A 13317-nucleotide genomic window follows, 5' to 3' on the forward strand; every position below is an offset into this window, starting at 1 on the left:
AAAAAAAAAAAAAAATAGCCAGGTGTGGTGACACACACCTATAATCCCAGCTACTTGGGAGGCTGAAGCACAAGAATCACTTACCCATGAGGCAGAGGCTGTAGTAAGCTGAGATTATACCACTGCACTCCAGACTGGGTGACAGAGTGAGACTCTGTCTCCAGAAAAAAAAGAAAAAGAAAGTTAAGGACTAGAAAAAGGAAAGTTTCCAGATTGAGGTACCTGATGTAACTTAATCTCAGCTTCCTTATTCCCATAATGTATAAGCTCCCCACCCCCCATAGCAAAGACCTTGTCTGTTTTATTCACCATTGTATATCCAGTGCTTTGAACAGGCCCTCACACGAAATAGACACTCAATAAACATTGGTGGAGTGAATGAATAAACATAAAAGTAAAGATACCTTCCTCATGGGGTAAATATGAAGCCAAATATAAGATGAATGAAATTTTTTACTTACAATTTGTATATTTCAATAATATGAAAATTTTATTGTATAGTAAAACATGTATTTTATAAATAAAATTAATGAATATCATGTGTAAGAGCACTTTAGAAAATGTACAAATGTTTTAGCTATATACACACACTTAAGTTGCTTTGTAAAAATAAGAATGTCATATATTAATTACAATAGTATATAGAGACTTTGGAATATCTTAGGGAATATAAATGGCTTTAGTATAGTTTTTCAGGAAGAAACTAATATACCCTAAGTCTATCATGCTTTTTAAAAGAAACTAGAGGGCCATGTCCTGGTTTTACTTTCTGTGTCTGAACATAAATATAAGGGAATATATCTTTGTGGAGGTAAAACCATTGCTTTAAGTAAAAGTAAAAAAGAAATCAGAAAGATAATAGGGGGAAATAATTGTGCCAGGAACTAAGGATGCACAAATAGAATTGAACATTAAATTTGGCACTGAAATTTCTAGCAACTTTGACAAAAAGAAAAAAGGTAGATGATAAAAGAAGTCTAATTGTTTTTCATGGAAAACAATCACTTTTTCTGGCTCTAGTTTCTAGGAAATAGTCTTTGGTTTTTATACTTTTTGTCTTACATATGTTCCAAAGTCTATAATTCATAGAGTTTTAGTTTTATGAAAATCAAATATTTACTTGGTTGGTTCATGTCTGCTTCTACAATTGTGCTCTTATTTCAGGGAACTCTGCACTAAACTTTACAGCATGAGCTGGGGCAATACACAGAGTTGGCAAGAGTTTGATCGCTTTTGTGAATATAATCCAGTGGAAGTGTCTATGTTGACCTGCTTAGCGGATGTCCGGGAACCTTGCCAGTTGGGCTGTAGAAACCTTACTTACTGTACTAATTTTAACAACAGGTAGGAACAAATTTTTTTTTTTTTTTTTACTCCAGAACAAATTATTATACATGGAATAGAAATATTTTATCATTAATTTTTAATAAGTAAAAATACCACTTTACCCTGATTTTGTTCCTATTGGGTTAAAAGGAAGTCATATTTCTTTATGATTTCATTTTTAAATGAATATTTCATCTGGTAAGTCACCTCTTGGAAAGGAAGTACTATTACAAAGTCCCTTCCAATCTGGAGACACCTCAAGCTTCTGGAATTCAAAGAATCTTTTCTGCCGTCAGTCCCCTCTTCTTTGTACTGTACCACCAGTGGAAATAATTCATTGTGGAATAAATTATTGTGAACTATTTGATCATCCAAATGTCCACTTTTAAACAGTTTACTTTAAAGGACCTTCAGACTGGCTGAGGTTCCTTCTCAGTGAGTCTCCTGTTTCATATAAAAATATTTCTTTGCAAAAGCAATTCAAATAGATGTTTTCCTAGGATATCAAGTGTCATTAGAAAAATTAGGGGTCAAGAACTGAGCCTTGGAGCATATCAATGAAGTTAATGGTTGAAGAAACTGAAGAAAACAGAAAAGGGCACCAGAAGCACAAAATAAGAGAACTCCATACAGAAGCCAGAGAGGGAGAGTTGCTAAAGAAGTAGTGGCTGGTTTTATAAGCTATAACCCAGAAATAAAGAGGGCAAAAGGAAAGAGAATCATTCAGTTGGGCCAGAAGGAATTTCTAGATGTTTTTGTCAGATGGTGTTTACTTCAAGCTACACACATCTTATCTTTTTTAAAGTACTCAGATTATTACTTAGAGTGAGACAATTAAGATATCTTTACAACTGGTGATTGATTATTAGCCAGTAAAAACCTGACTTAGAGATTGAGTGCATTTGAAATGTTTGAAGTTAAACTGAGCACCTAGTTCTGGTCTGGCTTCTGATAATGGTAGAGTAGCTTGTATGAGCATAACAGCCCTGCCAATACCAGATATGAACTCTGCACAAAATATAAAATAACAGTTGTTTTGAAGGTATTGGAGACTGATCAAAAGTAGGACGGTCTACATTTTGTTTGTTTGTTTTGTTTTTTGAGACAGAGTCTTGCTCTGTCACCCAGACTGGAGTGCAGTGGTACAGTCTCAGCTCACTGCACACTCTGCCTCCCAGGTTCATGCAATTCTCCTGCCTCAGCCTCCCAAGTAGCTTGGATTACAGGCACCCACCACCACACCTGGCTTTTTTTTTTTTTTTTTTTTTTTTTTTGTATTTTTGGTAGAGACTAGGTTTCACCATGTTGGCCAGGCTGGTCTCAAACTCCTGACCTCAAGTGATCTGCCTGCCTCGGCCTCCAAAGTGTTAGGATTACAGGCGTGAGCCACCATGCCTGGCCAACATCTCTTGAAACATAGAAACCACACTGAGCGAAAGCCACGTTTCTCCACTTCTTCCTCCTAGGCATTTTCAGTTTTCTTTCACAGGGAGTAGAGTTCAAGCAGAAAGCAGCAGTCTTGGCCTAAGGAGTAAGATATCAGCATTTGGTGCTGCCAGTGAGGCTAGATATTGAAGAAAAAAAAGTTCTGCCAGGTGCAGTGACACATGCCTGCAAGTCCCAGTTACTGGGGAGGCTGAGGTGGGAGGATCACTTGAGCCCAGGAGTTCTGAGTTGTAGTGCGCTATGCCAGTCAGGTGTCCACACTAAGTTCGGCATCAGTATGGTGACCTCCCAGGAGCAGCGGACCACCAGGTGGCCTAAGGAAGGGTGAATCGGCCCAGGTCAGAAACAGAGCAGGTCAAAACTCCTGTGCTGATCAGTTGTGGGATGGCGCCTGTGAATAGCCACTGTACTCCAGCCTGGGCAACATAGCAAGACCCTATCTCTTAAAAAAAAAAAAAAAAATCCTACAAGGGAGGGGACTACAAAAAGAAACATCCCAGAATCCATAAACAAACGCCCTTTAAGTCCTTGGCTGGCTGACTCCTAAATTGTACTTGTGCAGGATGAGACTACAAGGAACCCAGGGGAAGGTGAACATAGATTTTAGCAGTTAGCATTTGCTGGGCAGACAATTTAGAATTCAGATCATGCCAAGTTAGAAGGACCTAGTAAACCCCATAAGGGCCATGACATCCAAGAACTAAGGGTAAAGCTGAAAAACCTTAACAAAACCTGAAGCTGCCTCCAGAAGAATGAAGTATTTGTCAGTAATTTAACTGCCTTCTAGTATGAAAACAACATTCCTCCGAAGAAGATAACAAAATCCTAAATCTTACAAACATCGTGTATAATGTCCTTCATACAATCAAAAACTACTAGAAATAAGAAAAAATAGGAAATATGACCCATAGTTAAGAGAAAAACAGGCCAGGCATGGTGGCTCATGCCTGTAAACCCAGCACTTTGGGAAGCCAAGGTGGGAGGATCACCTGAAGTCAGGAGTTTGAGACCAGCCCTGGCCAACATGGTGAAATCCTATCTCTACTAAAGATACAAAAAAAATTAGCCGGGCATGGTGGCGCATGCCTGTAATCCCAGCTACTCCAGAGGCTGAGGCAGAAAAATCACTTGAACCCAGGAGGCAGAGGTTGCAGTGAGCTGAGATAGCGCAGTTGTACTCCAGTCTGGGCAACAGAGCAAGACCCTGTCTCAAAAAAAAAAAAAGAACTAAAAGTAGAATTACCATTTGATCCAGCAATTCCACTACTGAAGTCATTATTCAAAAAAGATACCTGCACATGCATGTTTATAGCAGCACAATTCACAATTGCAAAACCATGGAACCAACCCAAATGCCCATCAATCAACAAGTGGATAAAGAAACTGTGGTATATATAGGCAACAGAATACTACTCAGCCATAAAAAAGAATGAATTAACAGCATTTGCAATGACCTGGATGGACTGGAGATTATTACTCTAAGTGAAGTAACTCGAATGGAAAACCAAACATCGTATGTTCTCACTGATATGTGGGAACTAAGCTATGAGGATGCAAAGGCGCAAGAATGATACAATGGACTTTGGGGACTTGCGGGGAAGAGTGGGAGGGGGGCGAGGAATAAATGACAACTTACATGGCACAGTGTATACTGCTTAGATGACAGGTACACCAAGATCTCACAAATCACCACTAAAGAACTTACTCATGTAACCAAACACCACCCGTATCCCAATAACTTATGGGAAAATAAAATAAATAATAAAAACAGAAAGAAAGCCAGTGTTGCAGAGCAGGGTGCTAGAAGCAGGGGCAAAAGGCAGGCAGGGCCAGATCAGGTTTTCAACTATGGCGAGCACGTTGGATTTGTTTGAATGAAATGGGAAACCACTGGAGGGACTGGAGCAGGGAAGTCTCAGGATCTGATGGACGATTGCAAAGACACTCTGGAGAATGGATTAACGGGAGAATGAGTGGAGCAGGGAGCCAGGTGGGAGGCTGCTGCAGTCATGCCCTAGGTGGAAATGATGTCAGGCAGGAATGGATCATGAGAGGACATCCGATTTGGGCGTGGCCTTTTTAAAAAAAACCACTTTATTGAGATATGATTGATATGCAAAAAGCAGTGCATATTTAATATATATAACTCAATGATTTTGCAGATGAGTATACACTTATGAAACAATCACCACTATCAAGATTTGTGGTTTATTTTGAGGAAGAGCTGGTAGGATTTGTTGATAAATTTGAGGTGGGAATGTGAGGAAAGCCTAGAAATTATTAGCCATGCATGGTGGCACAAGCCTGTAGTCCCAGTTACTCGGGAGGCTGAGGTAGGAGAATCACTTGAACCCAGGAGGCAGAGGTTGCCGTGAGCCGAGATTGCACCATTGCGCTCCAGCTTGGGCTATAGAGTGAGACTCTGTCTCAAAAAANAAAAAAAAAAAAAAAAGGAGAAAAAAACAATCATAAACAATCATACCACTGGTGACCCAACTATTGGAATTAGCAGATGAAAAATTAATTATGATAAATATATTGAAAGATCTATCGATAAAGATAGATACAAGTGAGATGGGGAATGGAGGAGAGCTATGGACGCTCTAAAAAAAATCACATGGAAACTCTAAAACTGAAAAATGTAATATCTAAAATAAATTTATTGTAGGGAATGGGAAATAGACACAGCAGAAGAAAAAGGTCAGTGACCTGGGAGATTGCTCAATAGAAATTATCTAAACTGAAGCACAGAGAGAATAAGTGATATAACACCTGTAATAGTAACCCAGAAGAAAAGGAGAGAAAGGAGCAGAGAAATATTTGATTAAACCTTGGCTGAAATTTTTCCAAATTTGATAGAATACATTAACCCACTTTTTAGGAAACCTTAGTAAACCCCAAGTCAGATAAATACAAAGAGAGACACACCTAGCATATCATAGTCAAACTATTGAAAACCAGAGGCAAAGAGAAATAGTTAAAGCAGCCAAAGGGAGAAAAAAAGACAATTTATATATGATGAAATAACAATAAAAATGACAAGTGACTTCCTTTCAGAAACAATGGAGAACCAAAGACCATCAAGTAGTATCCCAAGTAGTATCCTTAAAGTACTCAAGAACAAAAAGAATCTTATATTCAGTGAAAATATTCTTCAAAAGTAAAGGTATTTCTAGATATTACTCAAACAAACAAAACAAAAAACTCAGAATTTTCTGCTAGCAGTCTCTCACTATAAGAAATTCTCAGTCTAAAGGAAAATGCCACATGAAAACTCAGACCTACAGAGCACTGGAATTGGTAAATGTTGGTAAACATGAAAAAAAAAATTTCTTTTCTTTTTCTTTTATATTTTATTTTTCAAAAGCAATTGGTTAAAGCAAAAATAATGTATTGTGGAATTTATACATAGAAGTAAAATATATAATATATAACAGCAAAAAGGATAGGACAGAGGTAAATTATTATACTGTTATAAGTTTCTTACATTATTTGTGACATTGTTTAGTATTAATTCAAGGAAAACTAAAATAATGGACATATGCCTAGAGCAACCACTAATTTAAAACATAATACAAAGAGATATAGCTAAGAAGCTAATAGGAAATATGAAATGGAACACTAAAATAATACTTGGCCCATCCAAAAGAAGACAGAAAAAAAAGGAAACAAATTGAAAACCACAGCAAAATGATAGACTTAAGCCCAACTATATCAATAATTACATAAATGTAAATGAACTAAAAACATCAATTGAAAGGCAGAGATTGTTAGAAAGACAAAGAATATTATTGGAGATAAAGAGTATCACCTTATAATGATAAAAGTTCAATTTATCATGAAGATACAATTAACCTAAATATATATGTGCCTAATGTCAGATAGGTGTATATACTCAAAATACTTAAAAACAGAAATAAACACTAAAGAGAGAGAAATAGTCAATCATATTCAGAGATGTTAACACCCCTCTCTCAGTAATAGAACAAATAGAAAAACAATCAGTGAGGATACAGAGGATTTGAACGACACATGCTGGGTCAAAAAACAAGTCTCAACCACTGTCAGAAGATGAAAATCATAAAAAAGTATATTTTCTGAACACAACAGAATCAAATTGGAAATCAATAAAAAACTATATTGAAATCTTCCCAAATACTTGGTAATTAAACAAATGCTTCTAAATAATCTATGAGACAAAGAAGAAATCACAAATGAAATTAGAGAAGACTTGCAACTGCATGGTAATGAAGACATAATACATCAAAAATTGTTGGTATGGCCAAGTGGTACTTAGAAAGAAATGTATAGCTTTAAATATGTATTTAGTAAAGAACAGCTTCATTTTTATTTTAGTATTATTATTATTAATATTGAGACAGCGTTTCGATCTTGTTGCCCAGGCTGGAGTGCAAGAACGAGATCCTCGGCTCACTGAAACCTCTGCCTCCTGAGTTCAACCAATTCTCCTGGCATAGTCTCCCAAGTAGCTGGGATTACAGGCATGCACCACCACACACGGCTAATTTTGTATTTTTAGTACAAGTGGGGTTTCTCCATGTTAGTCAGGCTGGTCTCAAACTCCTGACTTCAAGTGATCTGCCCGCCTTGGCCTCCCAAAGAGCTGGGATTACAGGCGTGAGCCACCACGCCCAGCCAAGAAGAGTTTTAAACCAATAATTTCAGTTTCTACTGTAAGAACTTAGAAAAAGAAGAGCAAATTAAACCTGAAGTAAGAAAAAATTAATAATAAGAGCATAAATCAATTAAATATGAGCCAGGGTATGGTGGCTCAGGCCTGTAATCTCAGCACTTTGAGAGGCTGAGGCAGGCAGATCACCTGAGGTCAGGAGTTCAATACCAGCCTGGCCAACATGTCAAAATCCCATGTCTCCTAAAAATACAAAAATTAGCCTGGTGTGGTGGTTGGCACCTGTAATCCCAGCTGCTCAGGCGACTGAGACAGGAGAATCACTTGAACCCAGGAGGCAGAGGTTGCAATGAGCACTGCATTTCATGCTGGGCGCTCCATCTCAAAAATAAAATAAAATAAAAATAAATAAATGAAGGAGAGAGCACTAGAGAGAATTCACAAAGGCAAAATTTAGTTATTCAAAAAGATTTTTTATATGATGCATTCTTTGTCAAGACTGTTTAAACAATAGTTACATATATACATAAAAATTACCAATGATATCAGGAGTAAGGATATCACTACAGATTTTGAGGACATTGAGAGGATAATAAGGAATACTGGCTGGGCATGGTGGCTTAAACCTATAATCCCAGCACTTTGGAAAGCCAAGGCAGGTAGATCACTGGAGGCCAGGAGTTCAAGACCAGCCTGGCCAACATGACGAAACCCTGTCTCTACTAAAAATGCAAAAATAGCCAGGCATGGTGGCACACACCTGTGATCCCAGCTGCTCAGGAGGCTGCGGCACAAGAATCGCTTGAACCCAGGAGGCGGAGGTTGCAGTAAGCCAAGATCGCAACCACCACACTCCAGCCTGGGCAACAGAGCAAGACTCTGTCTCAAAAAATAAAAGGAATACTATGAACAACTTTATGCCAGTAAATCCTCCAATTTAGATGAAATTGATGCATTCCTTAAAAAGGAAAACTAATGTAAGAAGAAATGAAAATTAGGATTATTCGTATAACTATTAGAGAAATTGAATTTGTAATTATAAAGGTTCACACACAGGAAACTTCTGGCTTTACTGGTAATGCTTGCCAAACACATTAAGGGAAAAATTATGCAAATATTACACAGAATTTTTCAGGAAACAGATAACATTCCAATTCCTCTGATGAGGCCACCGTTACCTGATACAAAAACCAACATGGACATTAAAAACAAGATAACTAGGCCAGGCATGGTGGCTCACGCTTGTAATCCCAGCGCTTTGGGAGACCGAGGTGGGTGGATCATGAGGTCAGGACATCAAGACCATCCTGGCCAACATGGTGAAACTCTCTCTCTGTAAAAAAAACAACAACAAGATAACTATAGTCCTATGTCATTCAGAAATGCCAAAATCCTCAATAAAAGATTAGGAAATTCAATTCAAGTGTATTAAATTGATTTTCAACAAGAGCATCAAGGCAATTCAATGCAAAAACAAACATTTTTTCAGCCAGGCATGATGGTTCACACCTAATCCCAGCAGTTTGGGAGGCTGAGGCAGTTGGAATGCCTGAGCTCAGGAGTTCCAGACCAGCCTGGGCAACATGGCAGTACACCATCTCTATCAAAAATACAAAAAACTAGCTTGGCATGTTGGTGTGTGCCTGTAGTTCCAGCTGCTCAGGAGGCTGAGCGGGGAGGACAGCTTGAGCCTGGGAGGTGGAGTCTGCTGTGAGCCAAGATCATGCCACTGCACTCCAACCTGGGTGACAAGTGAGACCCTGTCTCAAAAAAAAAAAAAAAAAAAAGTCCAGCCATGGTGACTCATGCCTATAATCCTAGCATTTTGGGAGGCAGAGCTAGATGACCTGTGGTCAAGAGTTCAAGACCAGCCTGGCTAACATGCTGAAACCTCCTCTATACTAAAAATACAAACACTTGCCAGGCATGGTGGTGGGTGCCTGTAATCCCAGGTACTCAGGAGGCTGAGGCAGGAGAATTGCTTGGACCCAGGAGGCAGAGGTTGCAGTGAGCCAAGATTTTGCCGCCGCACTCCAGCCTGGGCAACAAAGCAAAAATGCCATCTCAAAAAACAAAAAAAAAGAGAAACATATTTTCAACAAATAATACTAGAATAATTGAATATCTTTATGAAGAGGGAAAAAAGAGAACCTCAACCTGTGTCTCACTCCATACACAAAAATTGCTTCAAGATGGATCATAGAAAAAGCCAACAAACAAACAAAAACAAGATGGATTATAGAACTAAACATACAAGCTAAATATATAAAGCTCATAGGAGAACATCTTCACAGACTTGGTATGGGCAGAGCTTTAGCAGACAGGACACAAAATATACAATTTTAAAGGAAAAAATTAATTAGACTTCAACAGTAAAAACTTGTGTTTTCCAAAAGATATCATTTAAAACTTGAAAGGGCAAGTCATAGACTGTGATGGAATATTCAACGTATTGTGCACAGGTGCGTGCATACACACACACACACACACACACACACACACACACACACACACATTTGTCAAAGAAATTGTATCCAGAATATATAAACAACTCCTACAACCTCAGGATAATAAGTACAACAACCTAATTTTTAAATTATGCAAAAAACTTTCAAAGACAAAGTAGTATATCAAAATGGCCATTTAATCAAATATGTGAAAACATGTTCTACATCACTAATTATCAGGGAAATACAAATTAATACCACAATGAGCTATCCCTTCACATCTGTTAAAATGGCTATTATAAAAAAGATGGAAGATAACAATTGTTAGCAAGGATATGGAGAAAAGGGAAGTCTTGTTCACTGTTGATATTGAGTTAGTGCAGCCATTATGAGAAACAATATGGAGGGTCCTCAAAAAATTTAAGATAGAAGATACCATATGATCCAGCAATTCCACTACTAGGTAATATATCTAAAGGAAAGGAAATCAGCATGTTGAAGAGATATTCACTTCCATGTTCGCTGCAGCATTATTTACAATAGCCAAGATATGGAATCAACCTGTATCCATCAATGAATGATTGGATAAAGAAAATGTGGTATATATACACTGTGGAATCCTATTCAGCCTTTATAAAGAAGGAAATGCTGTCTTTTACAACAACATGAATGAACCTGGAGGACACTAAGTAAAATAAGCCAGGCACAGAAAGACAAATACTGCATGATCTCCCTTACATGTGAAATCTTAAAAAAAAATCAAACTCATGGAAGCAGAGAATAGAATAGTGGTTACCAGAGAGTAGCTGGAGAGGGTGGTGCAGGAGGAGGAGAGGGAAGCAGGGGGAGAGGATTGGGAAAATGTTGGTCAAAGGACACAAAATTTTATTTAGACAAGAGGGATAAGTTAAAGAAATCTATTATACACAATGTGGTAACTATAGTTAACAGTGAATTGTATACTTGAAAGTTGCCGAAAGAGTAGCTGTTAAATGTTCTCAATACAAAAAAATGATAAGTATGTGAGGTAATGCATATTTTAATTAGCTTAATTTAACCATTCCACATGTATATATATTTAAACATACTATATGTTACACACAATAAATATATAATTTTTGTCTATTAAAAAAATTTTTTAAAAGAAATAGCCATCTAGTACATTAAAGGGTTCATTATGATTAGTCATGGCAAAATACAAATTAAAATAGCAATTCGATGCCTCCTCACCCTCACAAGAATGCCTGAAATTAAAAGACTGGCAAGCATATGAAGCAAGTGGAATTCTCATAGTATGTTACTACTGGGAGTAGAAGATAGTTGAAGGACTTTGGAGCTTTTTTTCAATTTCTTCAAAAGTTAGATCTATGACCTAACAATTTTATCCTAAAGCATTTACTTAAGAGACATGAAAAAATATGTCCAAAGAAAGGCTTATCTAGTACCCTTATTCATAATAGCCCAAAAAATGGAAGAGAGGACCCAAAACATCTAACAGGAGAATGAAAGAATATATATAACATGTGGTGCTTCCAAACAATGGGATAGCAATGGATGACTCTTATATTGAGCAAAAAAAAACCCGACACAGAATACATTCTTGACGCATGAGATCCAAGAATAGGCAAATGTAATCTATGGTGATAAAGATCAGGATATCCTTTCCTCTGCTGGAAGCAAGGATTGACTAGAGTGGGGCACAATGGTACTTTATAGAGTGATGAAAATGTTCTAGGCCAGGCGCAATGGCTCACATCCATAATCCCAGCACTTTGGGAGGCTCAGGTAAGCGGATCATTTGGGCCCAGGAGTTCGAGACCAGCCTGGGCAGCATGTCAAAACCTTGTCTTTACAGAAAATACAAAAATTAACCAGGTGTGGTGGTGGGTGCCTATAGTCCCAGCTACTGGGGAGGCTGAGGTGGGAAGATCACCTGAGCCCAGGAGGTGATGGCTGATCATGCCACTGCACTCCAACCTGGGTGACAGAGTAAGAACCTGTCTCAAAAACAACAACAAAACAGTGGATGTTTCCAGTCACTGTAAAACGTGGTACAGCAACAGATTGAATTCAGAAGCAGATATGAAAATCCACCTGAGTATTTGCAAAACTGTAAAGTAGTCCTACTGTTCTCACTAATGTTTATTTTGGAAAATAGTTATTTTTCATAAGAGTAATATTTATATTAACATGTAATGGGTTTGTTATAATTTTAAATAACTTAATAATTACTTTAAAATCTGCTTAAATTTTTTTCAAGATAGGGTATTGCTATATTGCCCAGGCTGGCCTTGAGCTCCTGGGCTCAAGCAATCCTCCTGCCTCAGCCTCCTAAGCAGCTGGAATTAGAGGCATGCCACCACACCAGCTATTTTTTTTTTTTTTTTTTTTTAATGGAGACGAAATCTCTTTATGTTGCCCAGACTGGTCTCAAACTCCTGAGCTCAAGCTATCTTCCCAACTTGGCCTTCCAAAATGCTGGGATTGCAGGTGTGAGCCACTGTACCCAGCCTAGCACAGGCAAAATTCATCTATGGTGATATAAGTATAAATAGTGATGGCCCCTGAGTTGCAGTCAGCAGAGAGGCATTAACTCAACAGGGATACAAGGGAACTGGCTGAAATGTTGGATGTGTTCCTTAACTGATTTAGATGTGCTTATGGATGTACACATTCGTCAAAGCACATCAAGCTATACCCATAAAATCGGTGCATTTTGATTTGTAAATTACCTTGCCATTTTTAAAAGTTGGCCTCATAATATTTATTTATGAAATGAAATGGGACAGTCTGGGGATAATAGTCTTGTTTGGAGCATTGTGAAGTTTTAAACTGCCTCACAAGAATCTGTTAAAAAGAAAACATGCAATCAGAGTTGAATGCTGGTATCTACATTGAATCTTCATACAGTTGAAGCTGATATCCTTTCATGGGTTGTAGGTGCTTTCTTCTTTAAGAAAACCAGACTTTTCTGATGCATTACTGTGTCAGGATTTTACTCATTGCTTCTCTCTAGAAAATAATTGCCTCTTGATTCTTTCTGGCCTTTTTTCTCTTTAGGCCAACAGAACTTTTCAGGAGTTGTAATGCACAGTCAGATCAAGGAGCCATGAATGACATGAAGTTGTGGGAGAAAGGAAGCATAAAGATGCCATTTATCAATATACCTGTTCTCGATATTAAAAAGTGCCAGCCAGAGATGTGGAAAGCAATAGCTTGTTCACTGCAGATTAAACCTTGTCATAGTAAATCCCGGGGAAGTATTATTTGCAAGTAAGTGTCTTTCATCCTAATGATTCTCCCATTCTGGTTCAGACCCTCCATAATCTCTAGCCAGAGCCTCTCCCACCACTTCCTTTGCCTGTCACCCCCATATGTCAAATGCTTTCCCACTTTTTCCTCCTCTAGTGGAAATACTGCTCCCCTCATCACCCACCCACTGCCTAT

The 13317-nt window shown here is 38.0% G+C and overlaps 1 protein-coding gene across 4 annotated transcripts in view; it reads left to right on the forward strand.

Annotated features, from left to right (window-relative positions):
- The window catches only part of RECK (reversion inducing cysteine rich protein with kazal motifs), an 88410-nt gene that overhangs the window by 51863 nt on the left and 23230 nt on the right, over positions 1–13317 (forward strand). For all 4 annotated transcript variants that reach the window (XM_017543151.1, XM_037743692.1, XM_017543149.1 and 1 more), the window contains 2 exons: positions 1165–1344; positions 12931–13143. In XM_017543151.1, the coding sequence (XP_017398640.1) occupies positions 1165–1344; positions 12931–13143 (393 nt within the window). The remainder of the gene's footprint in view (positions 1–1164; positions 1345–12930; positions 13144–13317) is intronic.

This window comes from Cebus imitator, unplaced genomic scaffold (assembly GCF_001604975.1).
Source record: "Cebus imitator isolate Cc_AM_T3 unplaced genomic scaffold, Cebus_imitator-1.0 Scaffold149, whole genome shotgun sequence".
Lineage (NCBI taxonomy): Eukaryota > Metazoa > Chordata > Mammalia > Primates > Cebidae > Cebus > Cebus imitator.